Source organism: Bos javanicus, chromosome 8 (assembly GCF_032452875.1).
Source record: "Bos javanicus breed banteng chromosome 8, ARS-OSU_banteng_1.0, whole genome shotgun sequence".
Taxonomy (NCBI): Eukaryota; Metazoa; Chordata; class Mammalia; order Artiodactyla; family Bovidae; genus Bos; species Bos javanicus.
Window position 1 is genome coordinate 32,030,802 of NC_083875.1, and position 18,538 is coordinate 32,049,339.

The 18,538-nt window shown below is 39.2% G+C and overlaps 1 protein-coding gene across 1 annotated transcript in view; it reads right to left on the bottom strand.

Moving 5' to 3' along the window:
• Positions 1 to 798: 798 nt before the first annotated feature.
• The window catches only part of LURAP1L (leucine rich adaptor protein 1 like), a 54,428-nt gene continuing 36,688 nt past the window's right edge, over positions 799 to 18,538 (bottom strand). Inside the window, exon 2 of the mRNA XM_061425294.1 lies at positions 799 to 1,543. Within this exon, the coding sequence (XP_061281278.1) occupies positions 1,169 to 1,543 (375 nt within the window). The 3' untranslated portion in view covers positions 799 to 1,168. The remainder of the gene's footprint in view (positions 1,544 to 18,538) is intronic.

The window sequence follows — 18,538 nt, forward strand, 5'->3', positions numbered from 1 at the left end:
ATAACAAAGGAAATTTGGGGGAAATTATTTCTGGAGTACAGCCATTTTTCAGTTACGAGTAGAGTTTTTGGTTCACATTGTCAAGTGTTTAGTGCAGAAACATGTATCATTACAGAGAACAGTTTGAAATCTCAATTAGATTTACTCACGAGGAATCATCAAGATAAAGGAAATGTAGAAGATTAATATCACATTGAAATTTTCACTACATGAATGATATTTCAGACATCATTCCAGAAAACAAAGAAATTATTTATTCTTCTCAGAATGAAAGGATCTATTAGGTTTTGTAAGTAAATAGTTATACTACTTCCGACTTCATTCATCCATCATACATCCATTGTATGAATCTATGTTTTTATATATCCTATAATTGTAAAGTGCTTATAGTAAACATCAACAAAATCTCAGAATACAATAAATCTAGGACACCTTAACCTCTAATCACCTTTTTACTTAATTTCAATTATTCTTTGAAATTTGGGAGTATCATATATTTAATTACACAAATTTGTCTACAGCTTGAGTTAGAATCACTGGTGACAAAATGATCATCTACAGTATGAACACAAACTTGAATTGAATAGATTGCATAGAGTTGGGGCTTCCTAATGGTTGTCATGAGCAATGTGTGGTTAGCGGTATTATTGATTTCACACTAGGAACTTGTGGCCTCAAAATAATGCCTAGCTTAGTCCCAAGCATGTTGTCCAACCAATATAAAAACAGTAATAAACCACAGTGTTTTCTGGAAAACAAACCTTTGAATCATTTAAGAATACAGACAACAAAATCAGCTATTATGAGATTTTGGTTTATTGTAAAATTTAGCGAAGTTTATCTTGTAATCCCTGACCCCTTGCTCTGAAAACAAAAGCAAAGATATAATTATTGCTTATTCTTTTCCCCCTACTTTATTTGTGCCACTGTGAAAGAAGGGAGAAAAATCATCATAATAAATAGAGAGACTTAAGAGAGAAAGAGAAATCAGTCCAGACGAGAAATACTAGGAGCAACAGAAACACCATCAAGCCATTCAAAATAAGCTTCCTTTTAAAAGGTTGTCGTACTAAAAAAAAAAAAAAAATTCACACCAAAAATATAGCAGCGGAGAAAGAAGATAAATACAAGTTAATTGCACACCAATCCCATGCATAAAACTGGGGCATTAGCCAAAGCAGTAGTATTCAGAATCCAACTTGGGACGCTTGTACAGTGCGTGTGAGTCCCCTACGACTGAACTGTCACTGAACTGGTCCAAGTCTGAGGGGGTGTGATGGCCTGGGACGTCATCCGCCAAAGTGTCCAGGTAGCTCCCCACGGAGATGCCGTCGAGCCCATCACTGCCATCGTGGAGGCTGTTGCAGCTTCCGTGTAAGGAGGTGCTCTGACTCTCCAGTAAGCTGCACAGGCTGCCACTCAGACTGCTGCCTCGGCTGGTGATGGTGGCTTTCTCTTCAATCATCCACTTGATGGACTCGATGCTCTCATTGATGAGGAGCAACTGGCGCATGAGCTTCCCGTCTGTGGCTCTGAGGTTGACCTGTGGAGGGCAGGGAGAGAGGAGAGACCTGCCAGTTAGTCTGTGTTCTTGAAAGACCCCAGAGTCATTTAAATTCTGTCTCCTGCAGTCCATCATTTTACATTCAGAGAATAAAATACAAGTTTACTTGAGCGCAGGATCTTTTTGAAAACTGCTGACAAAGGCTAGAAGTCATATTCAAAGAACTCACTTCCTTCCAGCCTTAACAGGCTCTGAAAGGGACTATGAACTCTCACTGCATCTCTGACCTTCACCAAGCTGCCTGGAAATAGCCTATTGAATGACAAATTCTGTCAAGAGACTTGTGCTCTCTATGGCCAGATTGTTTGTTGTTGTTGTTTTAGTTGCTTGGTTGTGTCTGACTCTTTTGTGACCCCATGGACTGTAGTCCTCTATCCATGTGATTTCCCAGGCAAGAATACTGGAGTGGCTTGCCATTTCCTTCTCCAGGGGATCTTCCTGACCCAGGGATTGAACCTGTGTCTCCTGCATTGGCAGGCAGAATTCTTTACCACTGAGCCACCAGGGAAGCTCAGATTTAATAGTTTATCCTTGTTAATTGAGAGTATGTGTGTGGATATTGAGAGAAGGGGGGATAGGAATCTGTAGAAATTAAGGAATCATCATCATCATTGTAGCAGCTCCTATTTTTGAGAGATTAGGTGACAAACACCATTAATAAAAGCTCAACACGCATTATATTGGGTTGGCCAAAAAGTTCATTCAGGTTTTTCGATGTTATAGAAATGACCAAGCGAACATTTGGTCAACTCAATAATAACCCTGTGCCTTAAGTATGATTATTTCTATCCTTCTTTTATGGATGAAGAAACTGAAATCTGCAAATAAAAAATTAAGAGTACAGAAAATGTCTGTACCTTTTATGACTATACTGACAAATATGTAGTGCTGAAAAATGCTTTCATGTTTAACAGGAACCAAATTGTTTCAATATTCCCTGAATCCAAGAGGCTGATAAATGAGGCTGATCTACTTTACACAATGAAGTGTACAAGTATTTTCTGTATATTTCATTATTTCCTTCAGATGTGTCAAGAGCAGCTCCAATCAAAACTGGGATATGAGACTCTGGGACAGTTCCCTTAAATGACTTCTAGGTATGTAGTCTTTCTGATGGTTTTAAATTACTTCAGAGAAATCTGTCTTAGTTACAAAGCAGAATTTCTCTGTAGGCCCCACAGTTCAACAGGAATATCTGTTAACATGAAGATTGTTTCTGAAGGAAGTAGGGGGAGAGCGCTGCAAGATAGCCCTTGTTCTGGTTGGAACTGAAGAGATAAGGCTCCTACAGAGATTCCAGCGGACTGGACTGTGAGGCAAGGACAGATTTAGCCACCAGAGGTCCTAGTCACATTCATCAGGGTTTAAATGAAATTCCAATTTTTTTTCGCCTGAGGTCTTTTAACCCAGGAGACTGGGCCTTGCTTATTCTCTCTTGAACACCCAGGATAATTCAGATTTATGGGTTTCTAGAATTATCCAAGGCACTCTGTTGTGAGTGACTCAAGTCAGAAGAGAGAAAGAAGCTTATATATGCATTTATATTGTAAATGTATTTCTAGGAAACAATCCATCTCTGAAGGAGAACTTTGGATTGAGTGAATGTGACAGACAGCTATTAAGAGAGATGAAATTTTTAGGATGACTTCAGAGATTTAAGATTGCAGGTAAATTCCATGTGTATATGTACAAAAATGCTTACATATGTATGTATAAAGTATGAAGTATAATTTAAAAACCGTTAATCTACCTAGGATATTAAATAAAGTGACTTAGGAGACTACCTTATCTTCTCTGAGAAATGTACCAAAAATTCTTAGGCAGTCAGCAAGGAAAATCAATTTTCTCTGAGACATTCAAGAACAGAACTTAGTAAGTCTTGAGATGGTTTTCTATTTGTGGTGTTGTCTCAGTGACCTTGCTTTAAGGTTGTGTGGGGGAAGGAGGTTTTGTGGCAATTTTTTATATTTGAATTTACCCCCACACCCTATGAGTCATCAAAATACTGTTCAAATTACAAGTAATACAACAAATATTTACAAATGACCAACAATTTGCCTAGAACATCCACAGAGGAGCCAGGAAAATCAATAGAAGTCAAAGTCTTGCAAAATTGTTCAGTTAAGCATCTGTAGCCGATAAAACATGCTGTGCCCATTGTAGGAACAGTGCAATGGAAGTGTGGCCATTTCCCAACAGCTCCCCAGATGAACCACAGCTGCATTTGTTCACATCCCCACCCTGTCCTGTCAGAATGTTCCTGCGCATGCCCAGATCTGGACATATTCCCTGTTACTCCCTTCACTTGAAATACTGTTTTCCCCTCCAAATCCTCCCCATTCTTGAAGTCCTAATTCTTCCATGAAGTATCTCTTCTGCTGGCCTGTTTACCCTCTACTGTGTAGTTTGTATCTGACAGTCTACCTTAATTTTGTACACTTATGTTGCTACCTATTATTGTGTCTTTTAGCTATTTCTTCAGCTAAGCTTTCAGTTCCTTAAAAAAGCTGTGTCTTATGTTTTGTCCATCTCTTATGGTCTGTTTTAAGGATGGATTGATTTTGCGGAGGGGAAATAGTCGTAATTTTAGGATCTGAGAAAGTTCAGCTCTTAAGACAATAATGCACATTCCCAGCAACTGTGTCACTGGAGGGTTAAAACATACTTATACTCTTTTCCCAGCAGTTTTTGTCTGAGCTACACAGTGGCTGCATCACATAAGAAGTGTTCAGTTTTGTTGAGCAATATGAATGAGAGGGGAGTAGACTCTGAAGTAACAAAAGCTTCCTTTGACCATGAAATGATTTATTTAAATAAAAAAATTCTTTTCTTCTGAAAGCAAACATTCACAGGCCATTGAACCACTGTAGGGGAAAATATGACGAAAGCAAGTCACTAAGAACGTGTTGGTCAGGCTGATAATGATTACACACTTAACTGCATCTAACCCTGTGTCCTCCAGGGAGAGAGTAAACAGCTTCCCACCGTGGGAGCGAGCCCTGGGCCATTCGGTTCACACGGCTCTCTGCCTGTTACCTGGCACTCCACCTAATAGTGCTTTCTCCTGGAATTAAGGTACAGTTATGTTACTCCTGGTGAACCTTCAAAGTAGGAACGATCCACCACCAGGACTAAATCACCATGTGGCTTCTGTCTCCAGCAGCTGCCCTGCCTTTCCTCACTGTTATGCACATCAGTCCTTAGGAAGTCTGCCCATCCATTCAGAAGACAGCAGTCTTGCCCAGTGGGCGGGAACCTGTGTGGTTTTCCCACTTGAGGTCTTACAAGATCCCAGGATGTTTCTCTGAGGACAGTGGTGGTTGGGAGGACTTCCTCATGGTCTGAGTTTAAGTGACCCCTCCTTGGAGAGCCCCTTGCTGATCAATCATAGTATCTAATTCCTGTGCTTAGTTGTACACAGCATTTCTACATTTTTATGTTCCCTTCATAATACTTATGACTAATGGAAATCATCCTACTTATTACTTGTTTACTTTTTATTTTCTGTCTCCCATATGAGCATGTAAGCCATCACAGAGGGCAGGGGACTTGGTCTGTCCTGTTCACCACTGTACCCAAGACCTCTAAGAGTGCTTAACGCATAGTGGATGTACAAGTCTTATTTGTCCAAGGCCTGAATGATTGCCATAAGATGAACCATCTGTCAAGAATGCCCCTCCCTTGAGTTTTGCTATAAGTCAGTAATACCATAGGGCTTCTCTAGTGGCTTAGATGGTTAAGAATCTGCCTGCAATATGCGAGACCCAGGTTCAATCCCTGGGTTGGGAAGATCCCCTGGAGAAGGGAATGGCAACCGACTCCAGGGTTCTTGCCTGAAGAACCGGCAAGAGTCGGACACAAATGACTGACTAACACTTGCTAGTGATACAGTGCTTCAGGGGAAAGAATAAGGTAGCAAGAAAGAGCTCTTCAGTATTAAAGCATTCCAAGCACGGAATCCCACTCCCACCAACTCACAGAGTTCAAACACTGAGTAACTAGGGCAAGGTTATTCCCAGCTTAAATGTACAGGTTACAAGAGAGTATCTCTGAAAGGAAGTGGACTTCACGACGTAAATCACACTCCAAGCATTATTCTGTGTGTTCGGAGGTGATAACTCGTACTAATACAACAACACTGTTCTGTAAACACTTGGTGAAAGAAATTAAACAAAGGGAACAAACAAATAGGATGCTACCAAAAAAAGATTTTTTTGTAAGGTTTGCATTAATTGATCCAAAGAGATGTCAATGTCCTTTCCTCTTTTCCTCTTCACTTGTCACCTCTGGCCCTTAGTATTGCAGTACAGCCCATCTTCGTACTTAATAAGCCTCTCGTGCCTCAAAATTGTAGCAAAATAGGTCTCTCAACTCTAGACAGAATGAAGACTGAAATTTCATGTCAATTATGATCAATGAACTGGTCTATAGAAGAACTTAATGGGGGGTCTTGAAAAGCAAATATTCTTAATAATAAACTTTTCCAGATCTATGTTTTTGTCCAATCTATCATTTTACTACTACAAAAATACAAAGGTTATGAATTGTCTCACTGGAATCCAAGAAAGAGTATGGTCATGCTTTCACTTCATCACGAAGTTGCCAAATAAATTGACTTCTTTGGTGGTGGTGTGTAAGGAACCCAGGACAGAGCTCTGGCCTGTCATTGTCACAGTCCACCTTTGGGCAAGGTGACTTGGCATATACAATCTTCTTATACAAGAAGAAGAATCCTGGGGATTAATTTTGAGCTCTGGTGAACCCCTGGACTCAATAGACATAGTAAAGTAGTCTATGAACAAAGTCTAATTTCTGCCCAATATTGAAAATGTAATTCAGTAGAGAAATCCACACATCACTTTTCTCTGCTCTCTGTATTGAGGTTTCATTGAAATTGTTATAAGAAGATTCTGTAGATCAGATCATCTCAGGATTTCCCTTCATTCTAACATAGTCTCTGATTGTCATTCCTGTGGCCATTTGATTACTAAATTGTTTCTGCTATGAGAGAATCATTCAAGCTATACAGGAGACAGAGCAATTAATTTACTGCTCCATCTCTGGCAAATTACTTCGCTAGTAAAAGCTCATGGCTAGAGTTTGAGCTCTATGTGAATTTTAATCACCTTATCAGAAATTCTGTGGTGATAGTAATTTTAGCTCTTGCCATTTGGGTTTCACTAAAAGTAATATTTGTGTTCTGTGCCAAGATAAACATACATACCATATTTAATGGGTCTATATATTAACTGAAATGTGCACATGAGCTGCTGAATATATCTGCCAAATAGGGACATTGCTCATTCCTTCTTGTCATCCTGCAGGCTTGCATAGCACCAGTGTTCATATCTCGCACAAAGCTCCCCTGTACCATTCTTATCTTTTTATTTATGGGAATTGACTAATCAGATAAAAGCAGGCCATCTCCCAGTTATGCAACCTACTGTAAAATCCACAGTATCCATGACCCAAATCCCAAATGTCCAGCAAGCTGTTATAGGAAGACTATTTTGCAAGCAAGTTAGTGATCATGAATATGAAGGAAGGAGAATAAATTAGATTTACCTTTTAATGTGATGTCCTAATCCTAGTGTCTAAGGTGAAAAAAAAATCAGCATTTTTTTTTTCAAATTTGTAATTGGCGGAAGGCCTTTTTTCTAGCTGTATTTATTTCTAAATATCTAAAAAAAAAATCAAAAGCATCTAATGTACTAAATTAAAGGGCTGTTGTAAAGATACTTAGAATATTATTTCTCTAATAGTTTATGCCAGTTTATCTGCATGTTCCCTTTGTATAACCTCCTCTTGTCTAAATGTACTCCCTCCTCAAATTTGCCACATCCTCTGAAGAATACAGATTTCCTGTCTACTCATCCTTAAAATTTCTAGCAGTTTTATTAATAGCTGTATTTCTAAAGCACTCCTGTTTTGTCCAGAGGACCCTTAAGGATGGCACCATCTTACTGCAGTCTGAGAAGACACAGTACAATACTTGCATCCAATGCTTTGGGTTTAGAATGTGTTAGGAGAAGAGCATGTAGCATTTGCAAGTCAGAGCTAGTCTGCCAAAGTTTTCCTCTGCTTTCGTAGCCAGTTCAAAATTTACAACAGAATTTGTTTTGAATTGGGCAACAGAGGATTCCATTTTTCTATCAGTCAGCTTTGTCTTCCTCCATTAGAATTGTTTTTATGTGGAAATGAACAATAACTAAAACAGTTCACTGTTTTCCCAAAACCTCATAGAGGGGTAATTTCCCCAAAGACTAAATTACATACATAAAAACACTATCATCAGCACAGCTGACCAATTGATATTGTTTTGATAAATTACATAGCTGCATCTGGTTTATTTGAAAGGGGCACATGTGACTCTCCTGAATCTTGAACATAAATTCCTGCCATCAGGCCTGCTCATGAGATCTGTATAGTGTCTGCTGGTGAGTCCTCTGATTACCAAAGGAAGACAGAGAACTCTACAGCCTTATTCGGTCAGGTTTTTTTTTTTTTTTTTTTTTCGGTCAGGTTTTAGCTCCAGTTGATACTTAGATGCCTGTGATGAAAACTCCTTTACCATAACCTAATACAGTGAAAATTTCTTTCTTGAGAGATTTCAATATGTATATGCAAAGTATAATTCTGGCTAATGTATAAGACTATAAATCACCTGAGCTGAAATTCATTTGGAATGATGTCACTGAAACATGGACTCCCCATATTTGTAATAGAAGAGCTCCCACACAGAACACAGACCAGAAGAGTTTCTGCTAACCTATAATAAATGTTCTTTCTGCATGTTCATTTTTCTAATTTAGAATTTAAAGTGCGATTTTTACACGGAAGGCTCGGATTTGGTAATGTGCCCCCCCGTGATTTGTAGTGGCTGTGTCTCCAATGGGAGGGAAGCAGGAGGCAGGGTGCTGTGCTGGGAAATGTTGAACGGTTGGCTGCCTGGAAAGCTACACACACACAAACATGCACACATGCACATAATAGAAACTGTGCTGATACAAATAATACTAAAATATTTATATAAAATTATATATAATTTATATAGAATGTTTTATAAAATAAAATATACAGTACCTTTTATTGTCAATTTCATGTACTGTAACTGATTCTCAGAAACTCCTTTTGTTTATTTTTGTTGAATTATTATACAGACAGCAACTTCTAGTTTCAGTCCAACCATAATTGAACAAATAGAATTGATCCCAGTCCACTAACTCTTTTCTAAATAATTTTTCTTCCTTAAGTCTGATATGTGATCTGTTGTTTAACCATTTTCCACCCTAGTGCAAATTATATTCATTAAACTGAAATCTGTTTCAGCCTCAGCATGAGTTAACATCTGAGCTTTATGGATTTGTCAGTGATGGGAGCAATTTGGCTAAGTTAGATATGTTTTTGACTGCATACAGAGTATTTCCCAGTAATTTTTTTGTGCTATGGATAATGTAATAGCTAAGGACATGACACAGTTTTAAGTCAAATCTGTAGTATCAACATTTTCCCCATTGGATCATTTTCCCCTTAAGATCTTGTCATAAGATAATCAACAAAGTTAAGTCAAGTTCTGATTTATGAAGTTTTACAGTTTCTATGCTGTAAATACTCCTACAATGGCCAGTGTCAAGCTGCCAACATGATGTCACTAAGCATACAGTCAGTATGGAATGGAATTTTATCTTTTCCCCTAAGTAGAATTTGAGGGAGATGTAAAATATTTATACCAAAGTTATTAGTGGTCTTTTATGGAAAGGTTTCAAATACTGAATACAGATTATTCTTTTAAGCATCATTGAGATATAAAATCTATTTGGAAAGGGAATAATCAAGATACTTAGACCCACTTAGTATTTACATTTCTATATTATAATTTTTCATGGATTTATTTCTAAAATATGCTGTGCACTTCTCCATCTCTGTAAATAGAACAAAGTAGTAGAACCAGACAGAATCAAGTAGTAGTAAGAGGCCACCACCATGAACAGAGTATTTCTAGTTCAGAGTTATTCAACAATGCACTTAGGGGTTATTGAGGTAATCGCTTGTTAGTCCTTTGTTCATATGGTCCCTTCTTATAAAAGTGCTCAATTTTCTCTTTCAGTAACTACTAGATATTGATATTAGATCTGTTTGCCACAGTTCTTATGCCGTTTTTTCTTCCTGAGTCCCTCAATTCTTTCTAATCCGCTATCTGCAGCACAGCAGTACTTCAGTAATACTTCAGTAACTATAATTTTCCTATTTGTTGAGTATGAGAGAACTGAGTTGCAAGGAAAATTAACCTTTGCAATTCTTAGAAAGTGACTTTAAGTAGTGAGTAAAATTAGGTGAAGAAGCAGCCTCTGCAAAGAGTAAAGCACATGGGCCTTGCTCCCTGGAGCAGTGCTTCTTGACATACACATTACCTTGGAGTCTTGTTAAAATTCAGATTCTCTCCACTAATTCTGTGATCCTGCATTTCGAACAAGTTCTCAGCAGATGCCAGTACAGGTAGGCAGCCTCTAAGATGCCTCCAAATAAAACTGCTTCTTTCCTGATATCTACATCCCGGCCTGAGTGTAGACTGGACCTTTCGACTGGTTTCTTAGGAATACAATATGGCAAAAATGATGGGATGTCAGTTCTGAGAAAAGATTACAAAAAGACTGTTTTCTGTTGTGGGTACATTCTTTTACTTGCTGAGAGGAGAGGAATCTGCCAGGCTGTGAGGTGTACTATTGTGAGATCTCCATGACAAGGAACTGATATCTCTGAACAATAGTTAGCAAGGGGCTAGGCACCGAAGAATTGATGCTTTTGAACTGTGGTGTTGGAGGAGACTCTTGAGAGTCCCTTGGACTGCAAGGAGATCCAACCAGTCCATTTTAAAGGAGATCAGCCCTGGGATTTCTTTGGAAGGAAGGATGCTAAAGCTGAAACTCCAGTACTTTGGCCACTTCATGCGAAGAGTTGACTCACTGGAAAAGGCTCTGATGCTGGGAGGGATTGGGGGCAGGAGGAGAAGGGGATGACAGAGGATGAGATGGCTGGATGGCATCACCGACTCGATGGATGTGAGTTTGAGTGAACTCCGGGAGTTGGTGATGGACAGGGAGGCCTGGTGTGCTGTGGGAGGCCTGGCGTGCTGCGATTCATGGGGTCGCAAAGAGTCGGACACGACTGAGTGACTGAACTGAACTGAACTGAACAGAGGCCTGCCCACTACTACTGCCTATGTGAGTGAGCATGAAGCAGTGAGGGGGCTGTGAAATGACTGCAGCTCCATCTGATGTGCTAATTGCAGACTTTGAAGAGACTCAAGCCAGAAACACTCAGTTTACCTGCGCCAGACTTCTGACTCACAGAAACTGAGATAACACATTTGTTGTTTGCCTTGCTAAATTTTGGAGTATTTGTTACACAGAATGGATAAACATACATCAATGCCATTGGTATATGGGCTACACCTTGAGTAGCAAGGACTTATATATCTTTTCTATTTGTGGATAATTTGGGGTAGTAGATGCTGGACCACCATGTCTGTGGAATGCTACTCTATTGGCATATTGTTTTATAGCTTGAGAAAAGTAAAAAATAGAGTAAATAGTGAAATATACATTGATGGAGACAAGATGTGTTAGAAGTCATGGTCTTCTTTGAGGGGCCATCTGCATCACCCACAGGACAAATGCATGGTTTATTACCCTGAAGGCTAAATGACAAATGATATCTCTGATATTTAGTGACACAGATAATGCTTTAAATAGAGATCACTTATAAATAATACTCCTATAATTTGAGGGCCATAAAAAGTAGGGTGTACAATGATAAGATAATCAACTTAGATGTTAACATTCAGATAGCTTAAGAACTTAGAATACACTTAAGACTAGTGACATCTTTGAGTTTTCAATACTGACAAATTGACTAAATTTTAACCCTGCTTTTCTGAATTCATTTAATTTGAAAAATTCACTTTAATGTGTCCTCACTAGGAGATAAGGAAAACAACAAATGTGTTTATTGTCTCCCATGAACCAGACTTTGTATTTCACATATTAACTGATTTTTTTTAGAAAGGGCTTCAGAAAATGCACTGGTCATAACAAACACCCTCTTCCAACAACACAAGAGAAGACTCTATACATGGACATCACCAGATGGTCAACACCGAAATAAGATTGATTATATTCTTTGCAGCCAAAGATGGAGAAGGTCTATACAGTCAGCAAAAACAAGACCAGGAGCTGACTGTGGCTCAGACCATGAACTCCTTATTGCCAAATTCAGACTCAAATTGAAGAAAGTAGGGAAAACCACTAGACCATTCAGGTATGACCTAAACCAAATCCCTTATGATTATACAGTAGAAGTGAGAAATAGATTTAAGGGCCTAGATCTGATAGATAGAGTGCCTGATGAACTATGGAATGAGGTTCATGACATTGTATAGGAGACAGGGATCAAGACCATCCCTATGGAAAAGAAATGCAAAAAAGCAAAATGGCTGTCTGGGGAGGCCTTACAAATAGCTGTGAAAAGAAGAGAAGCAAAAAGCAAAGGAGAAAAGGAAAGATACAAACATCTGAATGCAGAGTTCCAAAGAATAGCAAGAAGAGATAAGAAAGCCTTCTTCAGTGATCAATGCAAAGAAATAGAGGAAAACAACAGAATGGGAAAGACTAGGGATCTCTTCAACAAAATTAGAGACACCAAAGGAACATTTCATGCAAAGATGAGCTTGATAAAGGACAGAAATGGTATGGACCTAACAGAAGCAGAAGATATTAAGAAGAGATGGCAAGAATACACAGAAGAACTGTACAAAAAAGATCTTCACGACCCAGATAATCACAATGGTGTGATCACTGACCTAGAGCCATACATCCTGGAATGTGAAGTCAAGTGGGCCTTAGAAAGCATCACTACGAACAAAGCTAGTGGAGGTGAGGGAATTCCAGTTGAACTCTTCCAAATCCTGAAAGATGATGCTGTGAAAGTGCTGCACTCAATATGCCAGCAAATTTGGAAAACTCAGCAGTGGCCACAGGACTGGAAAAGGTCAGTTTTCATTCCAATCCCAAAGAAAGGCAATGCCAAAGAACGCTCAAACTACCGCACAGTTGCCCTCATCTCACATGCTAGTAAAGTAATGCTCACAATTCTCCAAGCCAGGCTTCAGCAATATGTGAACCGTGAACTTCCTGATGTTCAAGCTGGTTTTAGAAAAGGCAGAAGAACCAGAGATCAAATTGCCAACATCCGCTGGATCATGGGAAAAGCAAGAGAGTTCCAGAAAAACATCTATTTCTGCTTTATTGACTATGCCAAAGCCTTTGACTTTGGGGATCACAGTCAACTGTAGAAAATTCTCAAAGAGATGGGAATACCAGACCACCTGATCTGCCTCTTGAGAAACCTGTATGCAGGTCAGGAAGCAACAGTTAGAACTGAATGTGGAACAACAGACTGGTTCCAAATAGGAAAAGGAGTACGTCAAGGCTGTATATTATCACCCTGCTTATTTAACTTATATGCAGAGTACATCACAAGAAACGCTGGACTGGAAGAAACACAAGCTGGAATCAAGATTGCCGGGAGAAATATCAATAACCTCAGATATGCGGATGACACCACCCTTATGGCAGAAAGTGAAGAAGAACTCAAAAGCCTCTTGATGAAAGTGAAAGTGGAGAGTAAAAAAGTTGGCTTAAAACTCAACATTCAGAAAATGAATATCATGGCATCTGGTCCCATCACTTCATGGTAAATAGATGGGGAAACAGTGGAAAGAGTGTCAGAGTTTATTTTTCTGGGCTCCAAAATCACTACAGATGGTGACTGCAGCCATGAAATTAAAAGATGCTTACTCCTTGGAAGAAAAGTTACGACCAACCTAGATAGCATATTCAAAAGCAGAGACATTACTTTGCCAACAAAGGTTCGTCTAGTCAAGTCTATGGTTTTTCCTGTGGTCATGTATGGATGTGAGAGTTGGACTGTGAAGAAGGCTGAGTGCCGAAGAATTGATGCTTTTGAACTGTGGTGTTGGAGAAGACTCTTGAGAGTCCCTTGGACTGACAGGAGAGCCAACCAGTCCATTCTGAAGGAGATCAGCCCTGGGATTTCTTTGGAAGGAATGATACTAAAGCTGAAACTCCAGTACTTTGGCCACCTCATGCGAAGAGTTGACTCATTGGAAAAGACTGATGCTGGGAAGGATTGGGGGCAGGAGGAGAAGGGGACGACAGAGGATGAGATGGCTGGATGGCATCACTGACTTGATGGACGTGAGTCTCAGTGCACTCTGGGAGTTGGTGATGGACAGGGAGGCCTGGCGTGCTGCGATTCATGGGGTCACAGAGTCAGGCACGACTGAGTGACTGATCTGATCTGATCTGTAGAATGGTCCTTGTGCATAGGGAATATAACTGAGACACAAACCTTTTGTTAGAACCATTCATTTTTTAGCTAATGTTGATAATTTTATAATATTTGGAATGCTTCCTTTTATGATGAAGATTAGTTTTATTTTTTATATGATGCCTAAACACCAACTAAATATTGACATTTGGGAAAATGTGAGTGGGGCTCTCCAGATGACATGAGTTGCAGTGCAGCAGTGATCTCACTCTATAAAGTGTGGCCAGTGAGAAACAACTCACTGAAAATACACTGACTTTCTTATTTAGTTATTTTGTCTGATTAAAAAAATCTTTAGGAATATTAATAAACGTATCTTCCATTTATTAGTTGCTTCCTATATATCATGTCTTAAATATTAACTTATCTAATATATTTAATGTCATTATCATAATAAATCTGTAAAGTTGATTATGATTCTCATTGTGGTTCCAGTCTGACATATAAAGAGGTTGAAAGTTATCACTGTTTCCCCAAAGAGAAAAAAATGGAATAAACTGAAGATCAACAACTCTTCTTACATCCACCGGAGACTTAAGGTCACAGGGTAAACTGTTGCCCCCAGGAGACAAAGAAGTGGATACAGAGAGTCTTTGCTTACCAAGAACAGACGCCCAGAAGCAGAAGGCCCCCCGCTGGAGTTAGTAGGAAGACTTAAAACTATAATTGAAGAATCGCTGGAGATTCATTGTAGACTAGTTACTAGCATTGTAACTAGTTTTTAAGTTAAAAACTCCACGTTAAAAATTTCAGGGGAAGCCCCGCAGTTTCATGAGTTTTACCTCCAGCAGCCCCACCAGGTCCCAACTTTCCCTGATGCTCTGTTAGGGGCAGGAGCAAAGTAAAGTATGCCCAAAGCTCTCTGTTCTCTTTCTCAGGGCCTGCTGTCAAGGAAAACTATTTACCAGAGCCTCACTGACTGGGGTTTTACCAAAGCCTAACCAACCTTTTTTGTTGTTGTTTAGTTGCTAAGTCACATCCAATTCTTTTGCGACTTCATGGACTGTAGCCTGCCAGGCTTCTCTGTCCATGGGATTTCCCAGGCAAGAACACAAGAGTGGCTTGCCATTTCCTTCTCCGGGGGATCTTCCTGACCCAGGGATCAAACCCTCACTTCCTGCATCTCCTGCATCGGCAGATGAATTCTTTACTGAGCCACCAGAGAACCAACTAGGGGTAAAGAGAAATGCCCATCTCAGGCTCACAAAAAGACTGAGACCTGACCATGGACTCTAGAATGCCTCTCCTCCCTACACCGTACACATATCAATAGGGCTCCTGAAAATAACAGGGACTGCAGCTGAACGTCCCACAGGCCTCAGACTCTATTTAAGGAGTCTCTAGGAAAACTGAAAGGCAAAAAAAAAAAAAAAAATAGACCAAAAAAGAAAAGATACTAGAGGAAATATTAGTCTCTGACACCTACAGCTAACAGTAAACACAATTAAACTCCTATTCAGATAAATATAAAACCTCACATCTCAGGTCTCTCTCAGTTCCTTTTATATCATACACAGCTTGCAACAAAAAATTACAGGACATTCTGAAAAAGCAAAAAGTCTGAAGAGACAAGTCATGCCTCAGAACCAGACTCAGATATGGCACAGATTTTGATATTATTAGACTGGGAATTTTAAGTAACTATGTGGAAAATTCTGAAAGAGATGGGAATACCAGACCAGCTGATCTGCCTCTTGAGAAACCTGTATGCAGGTCAGGAAGCAACAGTTAGAACTGGACATGGAACAACAGACTGGTTCCAAATAGGAAAAGGAGTTCGTCAAGGCTGTATATTGTCACCCTGTTTGTTTAACTTATATGCAGAGTACATCATGAGACACGCTGGACTGGAAGAAACACAAGCTGGAATCAAGATTGCCGGGAGAAATATCAATAACCTCAGATATGCAGATGACACCACCCTTATGGCAGAAAGTGAAGAGGAACTCAAAAGCCTCTTGATGAAAGTCAAAGTGGAGAGTGAAAAAATTGGCTTAAAGCTCAACATTCAGAAAACGAAGATCATGGCATCCGGTCCCATCACTTCATGGGAAATAGATGGGGAAAAAGTGGAAACAGTATCAGACTTCACTTTTCTGAGCTCCAAAATCACTACAGATGGTGACTGCAGCCATGAAATTAAAAGACGCTTACTCCTTGGAAGAAAAGTTATGACCAATCTAGATAGTATATTCAAAAGCAGAGACATTACTTTGCTAACAAAGGTTCGTCTAGTCAAGGCTATGGTTTTTCCTGCGGTCATGTATGGATGTGAGAGTTGGACTGTGAAGAAGGCTGAGCGCCAAAGAATTGATGCTTTTGAACTGAGGTGTTGGAGAAGACTCTTTAGAGTCCCTGGGACTGCAAGGAGATCCAACCAGTCCATTGGGAAGGAGATCAGCCCTGGGATTTCTTTGGAAGGAATGATGCTAAAGCTGAAACTCCAGTACTTTGGCCACCTCATGCGAAGAGTTGACTCATTGGAAAAGACCCTGATGCTGGGAGGGATTGGGGGCAAGAGGAGAAGGGGACGACAGAGGATGAGATGGCTGGATGGCATCACCGACTCGATGGACGTGAGTCTGCGTGAACTCTGGGAGTTGGTGATGGACAGGGAGGCCTGGCGTGCTGCGATTCATGGTGTTGCAAAGAGTCAGACATGACTGAGCGACTGATCTGATCTGATGAATAATTTGATAAGGAATCTAATACAGAAAGTAGACAACATGCAAGAATAGGTGTGTCATGTGAGCAGAGAGATAACATTTGTACAATCAAAAGGAAATGCTGTAAGTCAGAAACACTGCAATATAAATGATGAATGCTTGTGATGAATATATCAGAAGACTGGACACAGCTAAGGAAAGGATCCATGAACTCAAAGAGTTTAAAAATCTCTCCAACAATGTGTTGAAGCACAGCCTAAGAGGCTTACCAAAGCATAATTTAATTACCAATGGACAGATACGCTTGTATGACCTATAATTTACTACTAATTTGGCTCAGACTTATGAAGTTGTAAGTTGACGTGTAGATTTGTGTTTTGAAGACCTGAAAATGATTTTGGCCCAGTGGAAAGAAAAACATCTCAAAGTTATGGTTTTATTGTCCTGTTTGATGTTAAATGGCTTTGTCTCTAAACAGATTATTTCATATGTCTTTCTTGAGAAATTACCTAAACTCTAATTCTCTTTTGGGCCAGCTGTATCATCTTGCTGCTTTTTTCATTAAATAAGCTAAATAAATCTTTGGCAAGTGCTCCCTCTATGTTTGTATGAGAACCATGCTTTCAACTACTTAAAAATTACACTTTGATAGGGTTGGACATTACCATCAAAATACATAGTATGCCTGACTGCTGGAACTGGTGAAACAGTTCCAAAGAAGTGGCCTCTGGAGTGAAATTCTGACTCTCCATTTTCTTCTGATTTGGTGCCTTTTATTCTGGTTTCCTTGCTTCATTATTATTGTTTTGGATCCTTGGCTAATAGTTACCAGTTTTGGTTAACTCAATGTTAGGTAATGTCCATTTTCTCAACTGGGTACTGAACCCTCCTGTATTAAAAAAAAAAAAAGTAGTATGCAAAACCAGCCAATTCCAGGAACTCGTGCACTGAACCAACAGGCCAGTCAAGGTCCCATAATCTATAAATGATTTCCTGTTTGGGGTAGATCTAATTGGCAATCTGGTTTCATGATGTACTCACTTGGGATCTCTATAGGATGATGGGAATCTATTCTCTGTTGGGCGAGAGATGACACAGAGTTTGGTCAGTTGGTCTATATTGTTTGTCTTTTGTTGTGCTCAAATCCATGTAGAAAATATTATTTCCACTGACTAGGAGAAAAACACTTTGAGAATGTGTGTTTTGTGTTTTCTAGTGTCCTGTGCATAGGGTGGTAGAACTGAAGTTTTAAGTCCTGTTGGTGGCTGTGTATTTGAGAAAAACCTTTTACTGCTCATAGATAAGAAAATGAAATATTTCCCTACTTATAGAATAAATTAAGTTATAGTGTCTGAGGAAAAAAGAGAATTTTCTCATTAGAGATACTAATAAATACTTGGAAAATTTAATATTCTCAGAATTTCAAGAATGTAAGTTGAACGTTAATATTTTAATGTACTGACATTTTTAAGGGAAAAACAAATCCTTCACAATGTTAGCTTAGAAACATCAAAGTGAATCTTTAGACATGAGTTGGTTTGATAAATTTAGGTTATAAATAACTAAATGTCTTTTCCTTGCTTTTTTTCAATATGGAGACTAAACATATAATTTAATTTTTCTTGTTTAAGATTTGGATTTATTTTCTAATGAAGAGATAAGTTAATGCTAACTTCCTGAATTCCTTTAACTGGTTTACTGTTGAAATAAGCTAAGGTTAATGTATTCAACTATATTGTCTTGGGCTCCAAAATCAATGAGGACAGTGACTGCAACCATGAAATTAAAAGGTGCTTGCTCCTTGGAAGAATAGCTGTGACAAACCTAGATAGTATACTAAAAAGCAGAGCATCACTTTGCCGACAAAGGTCCATATAGTCAAAGCTATGGGTTTTCCAGT